The 20,333-nt window shown below is 49.7% G+C and overlaps 2 protein-coding genes across 3 annotated transcripts in view; one reads left to right on the top strand and one right to left on the bottom strand.

Moving 5' to 3' along the window:
• The window catches only part of TRAPPC12 (trafficking protein particle complex subunit 12), a 385,261-nt gene that overhangs the window by 224,794 nt on the left and 140,134 nt on the right, over positions 1-20,333 (top strand). The window lies entirely within an intron of this gene.
• EIPR1 (EARP complex and GARP complex interacting protein 1) overlaps positions 1-20,333 on the bottom strand; it is a 121,474-nt gene that overhangs the window by 34,933 nt on the left and 66,208 nt on the right. Inside the window, exon 4 of the mRNA XM_069494059.1 lies at positions 6,302-6,458. Within this exon, the coding sequence (XP_069350160.1) occupies positions 6,302-6,458 (157 nt within the window). The remainder of the gene's footprint in view (positions 1-6,301; positions 6,459-20,333) is intronic.

Below are 20,333 nucleotides of genomic sequence, written 5' to 3'. Positions count from 1 at the left end.
CGCTGTCGTGAGCTGTACCCTCTCCCTTAAGAGCTTCTTGTTACTGATTTTAGTAACTTCTCTTTAGGGGAGGTTTTCATCACCCGAGAAACAAGGCGACATGTATGACTCCTCTTGATACGCCACTTGGGAAATGGAGCACAACGAGCATGTGCCCGGGTTTCCATTAGTTTGACTTTGCTTCCAGTAGCCAGCAGGGAGCATTAATCTGCAGCCAAGGTGCGCAGCTCTCGAACAGCTGGAGGGCCTCTTCATCATCACAAGGAGATGGAGAACCGTAAAATTACCCTGTTGTGGCTAATCAGCCATCGAGCCGGTGGTGACGATGATGCATTGTGGAGACTCCACATCACAGCCTCACAGCGAGCTGACACCGAGACGTGCTGGCGGATGGTAATTACCTCCTTCCTGCTCTCACCTGCAGAGCTCAGGAAACCGCCCCTTTGTCAGGCTCCAAAAGCCTCTGGTATAAACATGAGCTGGAGGATGTCAAGTGCAGGAAGCGCGAGAACGCGGCGAGTCTGCAGCGACTGCCCACGATTCACTGTCAACGTGTTCGCCCTACGTGTTGATAAAACGCATTTCGCTATCGGTTTATCACTGATTCGAGGAGAAACCTGATTCTTTACATAAGAATAACCACATGCAATATAAACAGAGTGGGCTTTAAGGAGCTCTTCCTTATCTACTGCTGAAAAGGGAGAAAGTGTCATCGGTTACAAGGGTGACATTGGGATTAACCTCTTTTAGACTAGTTTCTTTAACGGTAAAAAGCCCACATTTTATTAATTCCCCTTATTTATATCCCGTCTTGCTCCAGAGAGAATTTAAAGTAGCCAACACTCACAATCTAAAGCATGACAGCGTGACATGTGTGGAAACAGTCAAAGCGTCACGCTAGACGGGTGCGCTGTGGTGAGAGCCTCCCCCAGCTCAGCTGCCTGCTGACCCTGCTCCACCACGGAGGGAGTTCAGTGAAGGACTTCTCCAGTCCTACGTGGCCGGAACATTCTGTGACCCTGTCTCATGCAGGCTCCTCTCCTGTCCGAGGCCGGCTGCCCGGGCCACGGTGGCAGGTGTGCCGTCCATGCTGACGGGAGGGGAAGAGGGTCTGCAACCTGTTTTGTTTTGGTGTTTTGTTTGTTTTGTTTTTTTTCTTTTTCTTTTTTTTTTTTTTTGACAGAGTCTCTCTCTGTTGCCCGGGCTAGAGTGCCGTGGCATCACCCTAGCTCACAGCAACCTCAAACTCCTGGGCTCGAGTGATCCTCCTGCCTGAACCTCCCGAGTAGCTGGGACTACAGGCATGTGCCACCATGCCCGACTAATTTTTTCTAATTTTTAGCTGTCCAAATCATTTTTCTATTTTTAGTAGAGACGGGGTCTCGATCTTGCTCAGGCTGGCCTCGAACTCCTGACCTCGAGCGATCCACCCGCCTCGGCCTCCCAGAGTGCTAGGATTACAGGCGTGAGCCACCGTGCCCGGCCTGCAACCTGTTTTTGATTCGTTAAAAACAACGTTATGTGGCACTAAGTGTTGAAGAAAGCCCACTACATCTAACAAATTTAGAACTGGGGAGACTATCAGAGACCCCTACAATCACCCACACTTTACACACCAGGAAACGAGGCCTAAACCGGAATGACTTCCTGAAATTAGAGCACTACAAATAATCAGCCATCGGAAACTAGAGCGTGGACTGCGACCTCAGAGTCCATAATCTCGTCCACAAATTATTATAGGCTGAGTGAAGAAGCAAGTCGAGAGAAGAAAGCATGTCAGAAAAGAAGGTGGCTTTACTACCTTCAAAATGAGTAATTCCTCCATAAAGCAAAATTTCTATTTGCCATCCAAAAAGACCAGCTGGAAGTACTCCAACATCCTCAAACTTACTCTGATGAAGACAAGTTTAGATTCCCGGCAACCGAAACGATGTCCACACCATGACGCTATGACCACAGATGGCCCCTTCTGCTCACTCAGCAGGGAGGTGACTCTGGTGTTTCTGGGGTTCTGGGGTCACACCACCCGGCTGAGTCCCACACACTCCACGCGGGAGTGAGCAAGCCCGGGTATGATCTCCTCCGTCTCTCTGGACCTCAGGACAATGACAGTCCGTCCTTCACAGGATCACCGTGGGCAACAAATGAGGTAATGAGCACAAAGCCCTGGGAAGTTGCTACAATTCATTTACCTTCTCACCCACACACCTGGCCTGCCCGCCTGCCAGGTGCCGGCGCTGTCCTGGGTGCTGAGGACACGGCTTCGACCCCAACAGGGTCAGGAGCTTCCGAGAAGGCTCAGAGTCCACAGATAAAAGTCACACCTGAGTGTAGCCAGACACAGGGCAGTGCCAGGCGGTGACAGCTGCTGGGAAGAAAGATGAAACTGGGTGAAATGACAAAATGTTTCAGGGTGGGAGGAGTGATTACTTAAGAGAATGGTTAAGAAAGACCTCTCTGACGTGGGGACACAGGGCCATGAAGCCACGAGCCACAAAGCCACGCAGCTCTTTAATCAGACGCAGCCTCTGAGCTGCTGGGTGTGTGGCAGCTGCTCCAAGCTCAGCCCAGGGGACTCCGTCCCCACGATGCAGAACTGCAGAAGACCAGGCTGGAAGAGGTCTGAGCGGGTACCTTATACTAACCCCTTCGTGACCTTATTTTTATGATTTTCCTTAACAAATACAGTAAGGACCACATTTCCTACTGCGTAACCATCACAGTAACTGTGCAGCATCACCTCCATTGCGGAGATGTACGTTTGATCTGGAGAAATGAGGGACTTTCCCGGGCTCCTACCACTACCTGGAGCAGGTGAGGACAAGAAACCGGGCCCTGTGCGTCCCAGGCCAGACTCCATCGGCTTCCGCAGGCAGCCTGGCTCTGGAGCGTGTCCGGTGAGCGTTCAGCGGACACGCTGGGTCGTGAAGCTTTCCAGCCCACTCGCGTGGCCTTCGTTGTGCCCACCGACAGGACGATGGCAGTGGAGGGCCGGCTGTGGTGAGCTCCACGCAAGCTGCTTATGGGCGGGGGGCGGGGGCGGCCTGGCCCAGGGCTCAGACGGCTCCAAACAAGCAGAAGCAAAATGGCCTTGGGGACGGGAGCCCTGACACTGCTCCCTGCGGCAGGGGGCACACGCCAGCCCGCAGGCACGTGCACCGCGGCCGACCTGAGTACAGGGAGCCGTGCGACATTCCTGGGCGCAACCCCACAGCGGCAGGTTGCTCAGGAAATGTCTCCTGGAGTTGCTCTCAGCTCCAACTTCACACCCCAGGAAGAGAAGCAAACAAATTAAAAACACCACGATCACCTTGACTTTGACCCCAAACAGCATTCTTCACCTACACTGTATTCACCAGACTGAAATTTCCAAAAATCAAATACCCTATCTAATAATAAAACTTTGACATCATTGAAGATGCCTAAAAGACAACGCCAAGTGCCGGTGAGGACAGAGGCTGGGTCCTTACACTGCGGCGCCACATCAAGTGTGTGGTCACCCTGGAAAAGAGCGGCAGCTGCACTTCGGGGTACTGAGACCTTACGTTCATGCAAAAACCTGTACACTAATATTCACTACCGCTTAATTCATAAAAGCCAAAAACTGGAAAAAACCCAGCTGTCCTTCAACAGGTGAACGGGTAAACACACCATGGGACGTCCACACCGTGGAATACAACTCGCAGCAGAGAGAAATGAGCTCCTGATGGATACACGCAACAACCTGGGAAACCAGCTTGGAAGCCAAGCGACCACGCGCCCTCCAGGAAACTGAGCTGAGTGAAAAGAGTCGATTATCAAAGGCCACACGGCATGCGCTTCCATCTGCATAGCGTTCTCGAAATGACACAGTCCCAGAGACAGAGCACAGATTAGTGGCTGCCAGGGGTTAAGGATAGGTGGGGGGAGGGAGGTGGCTGCAGGACAGACGCTGGGGACAGAGCTGTCCACACCTTGACCACAGCAGTGGCTACGTGAGCCCGCACGTGTGACAGAATGGCAGAGACTAAGTGTTCACACACAACTGCGTGTACAACTAGTGAAATGCGCACAAGGTCAGTGGCTGCATCTACGCCAACTTCCTGGCTGTGACACTGCACGGTCGTACGCAGCGACGCTGTCAGGGAAACGGGGTGAAGGGTGCCCAGATCTCCCTGCGTGTGAATCTGCGACCTCAGAGTAAAAAGCTCAAGGGAAAAAATGGCGGGGAGAAAAGAATCTGCAATAATATATTGGAGAACAAAACAGAATTCAAGAAATACTCTGAACAATGGCAGCAAAATCAGAACAAACAGCATTCCAGGGTGCATTTGAAGAGGATAGTTAAATTCGCCTATATTTAAACATCAGCAACTACTTTCATGGCTTTGTGTCCCATTTCAGTCTAACGCTCAGTGCCCTATGACACACACACGTGGCTGCCTTTCTGCATGGAGTATGTGACAGAGGATCTGCACACGGGGGAAGTCGGGGAGTGGTCCCGGGCTCCCCACCCCGGGCAGGGCAAGGCCCCTGCTCTGAGCACACCTCTCTGTACTCGCCAGTGGATCTCACAGCTTCTGCACACGTCAACCCCTGAAAGTGACCACTGACCTGCTCCCCCAGTGCCACGGTGCCTCCTAGAACACACGTGCATGCTACATACATGTGTGTGATGCACACGCATGCAAACAAGGAAAAACACATGTGCACAAATGTGCTTACACATGCATGCACACACCCCTGCAAACACACATGCACACTTGCACAAAGGCATACACAGACACACACACGAACGCACACAGCCATGCACATGCTTGTTTGCTGGAGAACGTGGCTGTGGTCTGAAATGTGGAAGTCTGAATGGTGCTGTGTGATTGGCACAGAGACCCCGTACTCGGATGGCCGAGGGACAGCATCAAGGCGATCACCCCTGAGGACTTTAGGATTCTCCAACTGCCTCCCCTCACTCTGCAAGACTGCGTGTGATTGTAATACTCAGAGCACCTCTGTGAGAAGAAATAGCCATGACCTGGTAGAAGCACAACAATTACAGAAATAAATCACCACAGACTGACATGCAAAAGGCTTTCTAGAGCCACGGGCGGTGCCCAGCCTGCAGCACTGTTCTTCGCTGCTTCAAGGTCCACACCCGATCACAGACACCTGAACTGGTCCTCAGTCCCCGTTCCAAATAGCACCTCCTAAGTGACCCCTCTCCAGCTCCTCCAGTAATGAACCGCTGCACCCTCTGGGGCAGAGCACATGGCTCATCACGGGTCGGTGCATGGCAGCACAGCCCGTCCCGCCATGGTTAGCTGTTTACACTCTGGCCTCCCCTGGGATCATGACTCCTTGAGGCCAGGTCCCCTGATTTGTCACCTCGGTGCCCCTAGAGGTGAGTGCAGCAGGTGCTTAATAAGTATGTGTTGGATTAAATTTATTTAATTGGTAGAGTTGACTAAGACAGAACCGACTGACTGTACAGAGAACATGAGTCTCTTTCCTGTAGACACACATACACACACGCACACATACAGACATACACACATACAGATATACACATGCACACACACGCGCGCGCACACACGCACAGGCGTGGACCAGTGATTCTATTAAGTAAAATGATAATTACTGTTATTGTAAACACCCATAACAATGTGATGTCCCTGCGATCCTTCTAGAAAACATGGCTTCCTAATTTTGCCACGGTTTCAGGACTCCAGAGATGAGCCATCGCTGCTGTTCAGAGGGCCCCTGGCAGCAGTCGGTGGGCGGACACAGCAAACCCTCCAGCCAGGCCGGGGAGCCCCCATGAGCAGTGGTCACATCTCTCTGTCCCTTGGCACTCTGCATGGCTAATGGGAGGGCTTGGGGACACAGCCAGACATGCACACCGTGTGCTCTTACTTAGACTACAGGAGGAAGAAATTATAAGCCTTCAACCTGAAGTGACAAATAATTTATGCACAAGTGCTGAATAAAAGTATATTTACAAAGTTGAAAAGCAATATTCGACTCAAGTGCTATGCGGTGCCTGACAGCTTTGTCACTCCGTCAGGGAGCCGTGGGCAACACTCGTTTTAGACAAAGAGGAGAAAGAACTGGACATTCTCCTGTTACACATGCGGGTGGCTTCTGCAAATGGGGGTGGTCTAGAAAACACCGGGGCTGAAAAATAATCAACTTATAGCAGCTTTTTAAAAGAAAGCAGCATTTTAAAAGTGCGTGTGATCGCGTCTGCAGTATGAACCTGCGCAAGCTCCAGCACCTGTCCAACCTTCAGGCTTGTTCTGGGCAAATAAAATATGCAAAATCCTACCAGGCCATGTTGCCATGGGCTGTGTTGTCAAGGTGACAGAGCAGCTCCAGGGTCTGTGCGGTGCTTGATGAATCATCAGGGGACTCGTGGCTGCCTGATTCCAATTCCTTCGGCATCCTCCACACGGCTGCACATGTCAGGACTCTGCTGTCTGAAGCTGCGCAACAGAGGATAATGTCAACAGAGCGCGGGGTGCAGCCACGGTCTGCCCGCAGCGCCAGCATTCACACACACTCACAAGCAGGGCACATCTGCTCTTTAAAATATTTAAAATCTCAGGCAGCAGAGACAGAGCAGAGAGGAAGACACAGACCGGAGTCAGCAAGCAGAACGAGGCACAGCTCATAATTAGCATCCAGTTAACCCACTTTCTCCTTGTTTCAGAAACCACCATTCTGTTTCAGGAGAAAATTTAATTTCCTCAGAATCGATTTCCTTCTGTTCTTCTTCAACAGTTCTTCAAAAAAGGGAGCAAAATGGGGGACGAGAGATATAATTGCCGCACACACAGTTCGTGTCAAAGACTGGCATTAAATGGGTTCTTTCCTCACAGCTTTTAGGGACCATCTTAAATGGGTATTGAGCACGCTGAGAAACACTCCATTTGAAAATATGGTCATTAGTGTTATTCTGCTGCATTTTACCTAAGGCGATGAGCGTTTAGGAGCAGAGGCAGAACCACCGAGAAGTGCGGGGCTGAAGCTCACGCGCTTTGTTCCCCGGGCCTGGCAGGCGAGGGGACAGCCTGTGCCCCGCAGTGTCACCCACTGTGCCAGCATGGTGCGTCCTCCCAGAGCCATCGGCTGTCCTCTCGGTCCTGCTGCCGGCTGCTCAGTCTGCCTCTCTTCCCCCAGAGTCTCAACACTCTTCATTTTTAAGATGCTCCAGGAATCTGTGCAGTTTGGAGCACCTAGAAAAGCCACTCTGTGGATAAAGAAACTAACCTTACATAAGGAAGCCTGGGTGGGGCCACTTGTTCCCAGGGACGGGACCAGGCACTAGGTCTCTGCCCCCCTAGAAAATTTCTCGGTATGACAAATTTTTAAAAAATCAGATTCAACATTAAATTCCTAAATATAACTCCTTTTAGAATTTGCTTTCCATTTAGTTTTAAATTGCATATAAGCTGATAAATTGATAAACACCTTCCTCTTTTAAACATAGCCTTTAATAAATGATTATAAAACAATCAATAGGTTTCAACATTAAACTATCAATTGATATCAAATGAAGAATATAAAAGTATTAAATACTGTTAGAACAAGGAAAAAAAACCAGTAAGTAGCATTTCCTACACATAAACTAAGAAAAAAACAAACATGGCATTATAAAGGGAGAATGACCGTATATCACATATGAAAATGTGTCACTTATTAGCTACAATAGTCCTTCAATCAGTGTATCAACTAATCAACCAAGAAATACAGCAGTAAACACATGACAAATTGTCCAGCTTTATGGGCATTATTATTACAAATATTACCCACGATCAAATAATAGTAAGTGAAAGAATTAGGTTTTCAACCAGAGTTTTCTGATTCCAAATTCTGTGCTCGTTTGATATACCCTGTTTGGTCTAAAAAAATACGTAATTGTGGCTTAAACAAACAGAATCATACATATCATGTATATATGTATGATGTTATTTCCATCTTTACAAAAATGGAGTGCACAATGGTTTCTGTCTATACGAGATTTTTTTTTTTTTTTAATGAAATTTTCAATTACCCAGTCTTTCTGCAGAGCCTGTGAACCTGGCAATGGCAGTCTTCGAAACACAAAAATAACCAAAAAGAAAGTTGGCCACTCTGAGTTGGAAAGAAGAAATCAATGCCTGGAACATTAACCCAGTAGAGGCACAGATTATATTGATCTTTCTAAATGACAGAAAAAGAAAGGTCTAATCTGAAAAGCGTTAGAACTAATAACAGGAGAACTAAATTGTGGCTGAATTGCAAAATGAATGAAATACACAAAATGACAAAGGTAGGGAATAATAAAAATTGCTGCTATATGGAAGACTCCCACTGAACAAACTCCTTCTTTGGAGAATTCTATTCAGGTATCTAGAAAGTAACTTTTCCTATAACTGCCAGCTCACCAAGCTTCTTACCTGCTTCCATGTTACCCTCAAAAAGGGCAAAATGGTGCTTATGAAATAAGATTTTTCACTCTCTAGTAAACTGTCTCCCTTCAAAGTCTATAACAGATACTAAACTTAAAGGACTGGCAGGACATCGAAGTCCCCCTACATCCTGCTCACCTGCACGAGTGACCGCCCCACCCCAGCGTCCATCAACCCCATAGCGTAGGGAAAGCTCAGGGGAAGCTCCAAGACAAGTTAGCAGAACATACACTCACTTCCACTTCACCCCACCCTGAAGCTCTCCTAATATTACTACAAAGAGGGCTTTTTGGTTCTATTTTAACAACACAAGGATAAGAAGAAGAGCAATGAAATTCTGGAAGCTGGAAAGCAAATGGCTCAGTACCAGGTGACTTAGCATACCCAAAAAACTGAATACTGAGACAGCAGAGGAAGGCTTAGAAGCAACCTCATTCGTATTGTCCATAAGGTTCAGGAGCTGGTGGCACCAGGCTCCCTCCAGAAGAGGGGGTAAACAGGAAGGGGAGGGCAGCTTTAAACAAAAAGAAAAGATTGGCTGAACATCTGTTCCAAAAGCATTTATGAGGTGCATAAACTATCAATGTCAGGAATAAATAAACGAACATCACTACAGATCACACAGACATTAAAAAACACCAAATGAAATGCTATGCACAGCTTTAGATTAAAAATGTTTAAAATTCAGATGAAATGCTACATTCCTAGAAAAAGTAAAACTTAACAGAGTGGGTATCAGAAGAAATAAAAATACTTAATAGATCAATATCTATTAAACGAATTGACTCCAACATAAAAACTTCCTACAAAGAAACCACTAGGCTCAGATGCTTTCCTCATTCTCCCAGGCATGCACTTAAAGAAGAAGAAAACAAGCATATACAAACTCTTCTAGAAAGAAGAGGGAAAAAAAAAAAAAAAAGAAGAATATGAGGAACATTTCCCTGATATCAAGAGCTACAAATGGCATTAACAGAAAGAAAAATCATAAGCCATTCATTCTCATCAATATAGATGTACAAATACTAAACAAAATACTAGCAAATCAAATCCACTGATGTATAAAAATACTAATATTTGCCATTTGAAAAATCAGGCAATATAATTTATCACAGTAATAATCTCAAGAAAAAAATATATGATCACCACAAAAGATGTAGAAAAATTTGATACAATTCAATGTTCCTTTCTAATACTCTTAGCAGACTAGAAAAAGAAGGAAATTTACTCTGATCCAGAGATCATCAAAAACAGAAAAAAGAAACAAACAAAAAAAGGGGGAAAGTCCTACAGCACACATAACAGTTGAGGTGAAAGACTAAATGCTTTCCCTTGACGATGTGGATGAAATAGTGCCTTGCACCACTACTTCTAGATAGCATCACACTTGAAATATAGCCACTTCAGCATGGCAAGGGAAAAGTAAAAGTATAATAGGAAAGCAAGAAATAAAAATGTCATTACTTGCTAATGATTATTAGAAATAAAACAGGAAATTTAGCAAAACTACTGAGTATAAGTAATATATAAAATATCAATTGGATACCTACAGCAACAAAAACTTAGAAAATGAAATTGGAAAAATGACATTAACAATAGCATTAAAAAATCAAATACCCAATAATAACTCAAACTGAAGATGCACAAAAACCCATAAATGGTAAAACAAAGAACACTGCTGAGAAAAGCTAAAGAGCTAAATAAACAGAGGAGATAGACCATGCTCATGGATTGGAAGATTTTGTATTGTAAAGAGTCTACATGCCTCAATCAAAGGTCCAGCATGTGTTTTTGGTGGAAATCAACAATCTGCTTCCAAATCTGTAGAATCTGCATGGAAATGTGAATGACCCAGATACCAAGACAGTCATGAAGAACAATAACAAAGCTGGATGATTTATAAACCAGGTATAGTATAGTATTGGCACAAAGATAGACAAGCAGCCCAGAGGAAGAGAATAAGTCTAGAAATAGACCCTTACAAATATGGTCACTTCATTACAACAAAAATGCCATTGCATTAGAGTGGACAAAGGATGCCCTTTCCAATAAATGATGCTGGATCAAATTTATATATATGAAAAAATAAACACAGACTACCTCACAACATATTAAAAATTTAATTCCAGATAGACTGAAGATGAAATGTAAACGAAAGTAATAGAAATCTTTTCTAGAATACATGATAGAATATCCTCACGATCTCGGGACAAGCAAAAATTCTTCAATGGCAGGGGAAAGAAAGCAGACCATAAAGAAAAGACTGGGGGCATAGACTACCTTAGATTACAAACTTCTATTTGCCAAAAGGCACTATTAATTGGACTTCATCAAAATTAAAAACTTCTGCTCTTAGAAAGATGCTGTTTAAAAAAGGGCCAAATTGGGAGGAAATATTCATAATACATTTACCTGACAAAGTGACAAAGGGCCTGTATCTAGAATATATAAAAACCTCTTACAACTTAACAATAAAAAAAAAAACCCAGATTTTCAAAAAGTGCAGAAGACTGAATCAGACGCTTCACAAAAGAAAACACACGAATGATCAACAAGCCCCAGAGAAGATGCTCCGCACTGTTGGTAACTGGAGGATGCAAAACGAAACCAACACATCTTCCTAAAGTGGCTAAAATTTAATTCTAAAAAGATGAACAATACCAAGTACTGGCAAAGATACAGAGCAACTGGATCTGTCACAGATTGTTAAAAAGAGCATGCAACAGCACACACATTTTGGAAAACACTTTTGCAGTTGAACATTCACTTACCAGACGGCTTGGTAACTCCACTCATAGGAGAGGCCGAGCAAAGCGTGGCTTGTGGATAACAAGCGTTGTGGCAGCTCTGACTCGGGCAGTGAAACGTGGCCCCAAAGCACTCGTGGCCGGGTGACGGTACGTAACTGCCAGGAGTCAGGGGTAGCAATTATCATAATGACCAGCGAGGCCAGGGGGCCGTGGAGACAGTAACAGAATTGGTGGTCCTGGGGCCAAAACAGGCAGGCGAGCACGGACAGCACCATCTGCCTGACACGCGTGTGGGCATGCGTGCCTGTGCACACACGCATTCAAAGGAAAACAGGAGGGAATGAGGAGGCTGAGGGAGGGAGCCCCATTAAAAGTCACAACCCCTCGCCCAGTCCAGACCTGAGCCAGGGTCAGACCTGGAGCCCACTGACCGTAAAGATAGTCAGGGGCCCCGGAGACAGGAACCCGCAACCGCAGGGCAAGTATATATCGTAATAATCACGCCAGTCTGTAGCCAAAGGGACCTGCTGGCATTTACTTAAGTGCCTGCCGTGCACTGGGTAAAAGGTATCCCCAGACATTTCAAGGTATGCTGCACACAAAGTCTGTGCACACACTGACACCTGGTGACCCAAAGTGTCATCACGTCCTCCCGCCAGACTGGGGGCGTTTGGACTCCAGGTAACACGTAAAGTCCTGGACAAGGCCATGAGTGAAAAATGGGATTGACATACCGGGCAGCTCGTGAAATACCGACACTGGGGTCCGTGGCCAGGGAGTTAGCCGGGAGGAGAAATGGAGGCCTCTGAAAGTGCCCTCCCCCGCCCAGCCCATCAAAGGGTGGCGGAGACCCGTGCCTACCTTGAGGTCACGGATCTGCGGGGCCTGGCACCCGGCCCCACAGACAGCCATCGGCCCCGCAGAACGACTGTAAGTCACGCTAAGCTCAACAAAGCAGGGGCCCTGCTCACTGCCACGGTGCCGGACACGGACTCTTGTCAGAGCAGATTCACACGGCCTCAGCTACGTGCTGCGTGAACACTGACCTCCAAGTGCGTTCTGTCCCACCCTGGTGAAGAGAGGATCAGAACCATCTGCGTTCACGAGCAGAGGAAAGCAGTGTCCAGTCTTGCCAGATGGCAGCGCTAGCTCTCCTGCCCTCTATAATGGCCCAAAGCTGCCTGCACATCCCACAGAACGTCACATGGACCCATCGCGCTGTCGGCCTCACGCTGACGAGCTGACGAGGCAAGAGGAAGACTCAGAGGCCCTCGGCCACATGGTGGGAGACACGCCCATCTAGACTCAGGGACCTGCCCCTCCTGTTGCGGTTCAGGATATGCTGAGGCTGCCCCTCCAGAGTAAGAGCAAAGAAGGAGGTGCAGTGCCTGGCAGGCCTCTTCATTCTGCAGGTGACGCCGTACACACCTGGAACACGGGCCGGCGCACATGCCGGGTGACAGGTAAGGCAGGGCTGCCAGCTCAGGGCCGAGAGGCTCTGCAGCAAGTTTGGGCTGTCCCCTGCTGCTGGGGACACGCCACCTGGCAGACCACTGGTGTGGTAGCTGTCGAGCCCAGGGAGCCACATCCAGCCCAGGGAGACAGTCACAACATGGTGCCCGGGGTTCCGGAGCACGGCCATGCCTTCTGCCACAGAGAACCATGTGCCTTTCGAAAAACAGCTGTGACCATGCTTCTGGGCCGTGGCAGATGGAACTCCTGACTGTGGGGCACCAAGTGCCATGTGTCACGCACGTGACGGGCTCAGTCACCCACCAGCGTCAGGGCTGGGCAGAGCCGGCATCCATCGGCTGTGAGAGAGACAGCGCACCGCGACAGAGCAGGTGGGACCGAGGGCACAAAAAACTGTGTGGTAGGTGTGCGGACCACACAGGAGCCCCAGCACCCCCCCTGCACGCGCGCCGGTGGCCATCTGGGGACCCTATACGCTTAGCTGAGGGAGGAGGAAAAGCCTGAGGCGCTTCACAGATGGAGGGGCTCGGTGTGGGCACAAGCCAAAAGCGGGCAGTGGCTGCCACCAGCTGTGCTTAGGGGAGACCCCTGCAAAGAGCTCACTGAGAAGCAAGGTCGTGAGGCACAGAGCCGGGGGCACCGCTCCGGTCACCCTCTCAGCGTGCAAGCAATGGCGCGTGCTCAAGGCCAAGGCTGACTTCCTGGCTGACCGGTCAGTTGCCTGGGAGGACAAAGACTGAAAGATTGGAGACAAGGACTGGAGACCCACGGTCCACCTGGCAGCAAGGTGACACACTGAGCCCCTGCCATCCTTAGAGGGGCGTCATTCTCACAGGAGGAACACTGGCGGGTACACCGGAGACACACACGCTGGCTCTGAAACTGAGGTTTCCACAGCGCTACGAATCTCAGCAGAGCACTCAGCGCACGTGCAGCAGCTGTCAAAGAAACTGCGGTGCTTTTCAGACGGAAACCCCGACCTTTAGAGGGAAAATGCTGCAGCACGCAGGGAGGCAATCATCTCTCATCTCTGTCTGCGGCACCGTCCTGAGGTTAGGGCCCGCAGTGTAACTGGCTGCCTGTGCTGCAGTGACAAGTGGCATTACGATGAGGAGGAGCCCCTGGAGGGCAGGGCTCAGGCCGCCATATGAAACCAAGCCTGGGGCACAAAGCACAGCCCCGCCGCGCACAGCGACCCCACGCCGCTGCCGGGACAGCCAGAGAACCACAGACGCCAGGGCTGGAGGAGAGCTCACGCAGCGTGCGGAACGAACGCAGCCCCTTCGTTTTACAAACGAGGAAACCGAGGCCGGGGAAGTTAACTGACTTCTCCAAGTGCACGCAGCTCATTAGCACCAGAGTCGGGGTGAAAGGAAGCCTCTTGAGTCACAGAACAATCGCTTTGAAAGGGAAAATGCCAAGTTGTATCTTGAAGGCCAATTTGACGCCACTCTCTGCCTTTCACATGTTAATACACAGCTAAGGCACTTAATGAGATAAAAAGATAATCGGGGCAGAGTGAAGGAAGAGGCGCACTTGAGGCTCCCGGGCACCGGGAGTGCAGGCTTGCTGCAAGGGATTACCCGTCAAAGGCCGAGAGGGACTCAGAGGAGATTAGAGCCTTTGTGCGGAGAACAGCAGCGCCAGGCAGCTCTGCCAAAGGGCTAACAATGCCCTGGCTGGGGACATAGTCTGACCCCGCTGGAGGGAAGGAGGCCTCAGGGCCTGTAGCACAAGACCCATGTTAAGACTCTGAGGCTAATGTCGGATGGCAGCCATCTCCAGCAGCCTGGCCCAGGCGGAGCAGAATGAATGAAGCAGCGCATGGCTCCAGTAAGCAGCCACCTGATGCAGGTGTACCTCGGTGTGCACGGGGATGCCTGAAACCTGTGCCCAAAACACTCTTGCATATTGGCCTTGGGGTGGCATCGCGTCTAGAACACACAGCCCGAGTGTGCAGGGGTAGAGCCCAAGGCTGGCCAGGACACCGGGCGGCATCAGGCGCCCCTCCAGGTACTCCCTGCCCTCCCGCATCCTCCTGGCACCGGTGGGCACCAGCACCCAGCAAGCTCTGACACCAGGAGGAGGTGCCAGCCTTCCCCGCTGCCAGGGAAAGGGGACTGAGGAGTGGGTGTGCCGGGGACTCACCGGCCATGAGCCCCAGAGACAGGTGGGTGCGGGAATGAAACGCCGGTCAGAGTAGTTAGCCCAGGTGGTCTGTGGCAGTGGCCAAAGGAGAAAAAGATGTGGGCAGGCTGCTCAGGACCCCGATCCACACACCAGAACAGCCCGGGCGGACACGGAAAGCTGGCCCAGGTGACCACAATGCAGGCAAGGCCCTCAGCTCTTCACCTGAGACCGTTCACGGACCGAGAGCCCCCTGAGTTTGAGTCCCGCTGGGGATACAGGACAGCTGTATCCACCCCTTAGGGCTGCAAGGGGGGACCGTGCAGGGGCCTGGACCCTGCAAAGGCACAGACACAGTTAGGGAAATACCCCGCCACGCCCCCTCGCTTGCCTTCCTGCGATGACCTGCTGCTTGGGGGTCACGCGTCCTTGCCTGGGACAAGATCTGTGACTTCCCCAGTCGCTCCTATGATAACACCTCTACTGTGTAATAAAACCTAAGACTGTCCTTTGAGGTATCTCCCAGCCTCTGCATTCACGGGACCAAATGACCCAACCGGACCAGTGGTCACACGTGGGCACTGTCTCCACATGTCCTGCAACCTCTGCCCATGACCTGTCCTCAGCCAGGAACACGATTTCTGCTTCCCAACCCTGTGAGCTCATCCCCAGCCAATCAGCAGACCCAATTCCCTAGCCCTGTGTCCACCAAACTATCCTTAAAACCGTTAGCCCCCAAATTCTCCGGGCGACAGATTTCAGAAATTCTTCTCCTCCCCTCGCTGGGTGCCCTGCGATGCTACACTCTTTCTCCGCTGCAGCACCTGCCGCCTCGGTGTCCTGGCTTCCTCCTGAGCCGCGGGCAGTGAGCCGGGTCGGGCGGTAACACGGCCGTGGAGAAAGCAGAATGGTCCACACCTGTGAGAACTGCCACATAGACCCTGAGTCGATGCCGATCCCCACGGACTGGACATCGCTACAGTCTGTGGCCAAATGGGGACCCGGGAGCTGTGGCCAAGTCCACCCCACAGCAATTACTTTCCCGAAGCCTGCGTGCACACTGGAATAGGTGGGCCTGGCACTGGCAGGGTCCCCACACAGCACTCACCCCATGGTCTGCAGAGCCAATTAGGACAGGGAGGACCAGATGGAAGCCCCAGGAAGTTTCCTCACCTCTCAAAATAGCCAACCCAAAGCAATAACCCAACCCCGGGGAGAAGAGAGAGCTCGACCACCATCAAAGCCCTGAAAGATGCTGAGCAGCTGAGTTTTATCAGATCCCACTAAATCTACATGTTTGGCCTCCATAGTAGCAGAAGGTTCTTGGAGAATGGAAGCACGTTATCCTAAACTTCATCAGGAAGGTGACTCCAACCGCAGCTGCTACTGCTACAGAGGCAAAACCATGCCGCCCCTGGCTTCTGATTATAGAGACCGATCTAGCAACTGTATTTTCACAGCACCCTTTGCAGGGTTGCCTGAAGCCATGGGCCGTCACCTGGCAGGGACAGCAGTGGACGCTCACCTCCTGCTGCAAACCGGCATCGAGACTCCTGAGCTCACCACCAACTCCCGTGGACAGGCTGCCCACTGGCCACGTCTGGCCTGCAGCCTGTTTCTGTGGGAGCCATGAGCTAAGAATTGTTCTGCATTTTAAAGAGACATAAACGGACACAAAGAAGAAGAGTGTGGCCTACGACACCCAAAATATTTACCGACTGGCCCTTTACGTAAAGCGTGCTGACTCCACCTGCCTCAGCGCTGAAAGCAGCTACAGACTGTGCTCAGAGACGAGCCACAGACTCCTCTGAGCTTCCCTCCTTGAAGGTGAGCTCCATGTTCCCAGCAGAAGGGCCAGGACAGACGCTGCAGGAGGAAGGGGCTCCCACAGCGTGGTCCCGTGAGTGGCTGTGACAGTGGCCAGGGGAGCTCACCCAGCACAGGACCCTTGGCCCCTCTGTGACCTCGCTGCTGCGGCCTGGTGATCACCTCTCCACGGGTCTCTCAGCACAGAAACTGGTGCCACGAAGCTTCCTGCCCAACTGGCTCTGGAAGGCCTCGAGCCCATGCCAGCGTTCTGGTTCCCTCTGAAGGTCCCTAGGTGGCCCGTCTGCACCGTGTCTGCAGCCCTGAGGGTTCCCACCCTCTCTGCACGCCCAGGGCATACCACGCCACCAGCTGTGGCCGCCTGCTCCCCACTGCATTCCGGGGTACAGCACCTGCCTGCCAGCGACTGCAGACCAGCCCCGGCCTGGCCAAAGCAGCAAACTTCTCCGCTGCCCGTGGGCCGAGCTACACCTCCTCCGGGGAGGCCTGTTTCCTTCCAAGTTCTTCCTGCCTTGGCTGCCCTCGCTCAGTCCTAGGGTACCTGAGCAAGTGTCCTCACATCTGATACCAGTTGCTCTTTGATCATCCTTCACACTTCTTCACACTAAACTTCCCTGTTTAACCTGCTACCTGGTTTCCAGATGTACGCAGCCTGACCTCACCCACAGAGACCTCGAGCACATGGACAAGGCACTCTGAAGACAGCTGCCGACGGGCCTGCTGGACAACAGGGACACCTTAGATGGCCAAGAAAAACAAGTGCATAGAGGGTGGAAGTAAGCCAGGGCCGCTGCCTCAGTGGGGCTTCAAGGGCCCAGTGATCTGGAGGCATCTTCACCACCAAGAGGCTGACTCTGGCGTGCCTTTGTGAATCTGGGAGGCACCGTAGGACATGCGGGCAGAGGGGCCCCACCCCGCGACCCGCAGGGCTGACAGTGCTGCGGCAGGTCCAGCACACAGCACCCCCATTGGCAGCCGAAACGTCAGGGGCAAATGAGAATGCTGCATGGATCCCTGGGACCCCCAGTGGGACAGTCACAGGCCAGCCTCTGGGTCCCTTCTGCATATAGTGAATCTCCTGTCAAGAAACAGCTCCTGCTTGCTGGTTGGCCCTGCTGGGTGAGGTGGAATCTACGCAGCAGGCACTGCCTCTGCTCTTGGACACAGCTCCGATCTGCTGGGCAGCTGCCTAGGACCTGACCAAGGAGGGGCACCTGCCCCGGCCTGCAGGCAGCTCTGCCTGGCACACAGCACCAGCGGAAGGTTCTGTGCCGGAGTGTCCCTGAAAGCAAGAGGTGAGGAGCAATCATGGCAGGAGGCAAAGCTCTGAGCACTCCGTTGTCCACGTTGTCCGGATGGGAAGACGGTCAGAGACACAGATCTTTATCTATTTATGGGCAGCAGCTTCCATTCTGGCCACAAAATGAGGACTGGGAAAGCACAGAGCAGGAGCAGACCCAGGGAAGGGTGCAGATGGGGGATCGGGACGCACGCAGAGTGTGAGCCCACCTGTGCCACGTAGCAGTCACCAGGGTCTCCCTCCGGAGAGGGCTCGTAGATCTACTCCACGGACGCCAGCTACGCCCCAGTGGCTGCAGGGTGTGCTCTGCAGCCCCTTCCAGCTCCCAGGTTCTGACGTCCCGTTTCCTAACCCCAAGCCCTGCAGGGCGCTAGTGGCTTCCATGCGTAGAAAACAGAGTCTACCCTGAGGATCTGCAGACTGAGATGGTCCCAGTGGGATGTACGTCCGTCCGAGAACACAGGTACCACGTCTTAAGGGAGAACACCTGAGCAGTTTCTAGAATTGAACAAAAATGAAATACACAAATTCTCTGATTCTGGAAGCATAACAACTTCCAAGTAAGATAATTAAAAATAAATCCATTCTGGACACACTGTAGTAAAAATGCAGAACATTAAAGACAAGGACAAAATCGTCACAAGCTGGCCTCGGGCCGACTCCTCCAGGGCAACAGAGGGATCCCGAAAACAGGAAACAGCGAAGTGCTGGAGAAGAACCGTCGGCCAAGAATTGTGCGGTCGGGGGACGATCACTCAGCAATAAAGGCATCTGCAGACAAACCAAACCGAGAGACCTACTTGGTCTCTAAAACACGCTCAACTCTCTTTCTCTCTGTGGTTCAAAAAAATAAAAGTCAGAATAAATAAATAAATAATTAAAACACCTTCAACTAATGTGGCTTCTAAGGTCACTCTAAGGTCACACTTGGAAAGAAGGAAAGTGACCCCGGAGGAAGGTCTCAACCTGAAGTTTAAAAAGTATCAGAGAAGCAAATGGCGGAGCTCTAGAAAACATCTAAATACAGATGATGTTAATAACGGTGATACTAATAGTATTTAATTTTGAGGTTGGTAAAAAGATCCAAAGGTAAAAATAAAATACAGGCCAATAAATAGCCAAGATGGGGGGAAGAAAGTAGGTCGAAAGAGCTCTTAAGTTCTCACGTTGTTGGGATGGAGAGATGCCGAATAATTAACTTCACGTTTTATGTTAAATATGAATGATAAATGTTAAGAGTAAGCATTTAAAGAGTAGAAAAAGAGCACAGAAATTCTTAACAAATAGAGGGGGTGAAATGGAGCAAGATTATAATCATTCAAAAGAACAGGAAAGGACCAAAAAAAAAAGCATAAACTAAGGTGATAGAAATTATGACCAGTCATCACAAAACTGTAATGAGCTAATTTACCAGCTGGAGATTGTTAGACTGGATTTTTTAAAAATCAGCAAAATGCTGTCTACAACAAACACCCCTGAAAACTACAGGCGCAGAAACGCAAAGGCTGGAAAAATTCTTAACTATATGCACTTAATAAAACTGCACCAAAACACGTAAAGCAAAAATTGATAGGGCAATCAAAACAGAGAAATCCAATATCACAGTGGGAGACTTTAACTCAACTCTGTCAATAACTGATAGAGCCAGTTAGAAAAAAATAAAAATGGTAAAGTTACAAAAGAGTCTAATACAATTAACACAATTTTTCTTAAGCATAAATGAAACATATAAAAATTAACCTTATAATAGTCCATTAAAAACTCAACATAGTTCAAAGAATTAATATTAGACGGTCATGTTTTATTTTTCACTGATGTCCCAACCATAGACATGAGACTCCACATCAGTATCCGAATTTCTGAAAACCACCAAGAGAGAATGAGCAACCGAGAAACAGCTGACTCCTCACAAGCGCCTTCCTGTGAAAGTTCACGGCAAATCCACGGCTAAACGTGAAAGGGCGGAATTGAAGGCCATTGAAACCCTCTAAGGCAAACACTGCTGATTTAAATTATCTGGCTGCCAAGGACCACGCCCTCGAGTAGATTGTTACAGACGTCAGGTGAGAACAGTGCTGCCCGCAGCTACTCAGGCCTGAGGTCCCACAACTGCTAACAGCAAAGCACAAACAGCAAAAGTCTAACGTTTTTTCTATTCCGTAACACCTGTATGTATTGATGACCTTGATCAAATAAATATTTAAGAAATTTGCCTAACAGTAGGGTAGCAGTGAAAGGACCCCACTTACGTGCAAAAACCATTCAATTCTATAGGCATTGCTATTGCACACAGATACATTTTCAAGATAAGTGTACCCCAATTTTTTTAAATTGCCACTTAGGGTGAAATTCAATCTAAGGTGGACTGTTTACTTCCTTGCTCTTGCAAATGTTACACCAAAGATTTTTTTTAATTCTTCTTTGATGATT

This window comes from Eulemur rufifrons, chromosome 19 (genome assembly GCF_041146395.1).
Source record: "Eulemur rufifrons isolate Redbay chromosome 19, OSU_ERuf_1, whole genome shotgun sequence".
Classification (NCBI taxonomy): Eukaryota; Metazoa; Chordata; class Mammalia; order Primates; family Lemuridae; genus Eulemur; species Eulemur rufifrons.
This window is presented reverse-complemented; position numbering and strand designations above follow the sequence as displayed.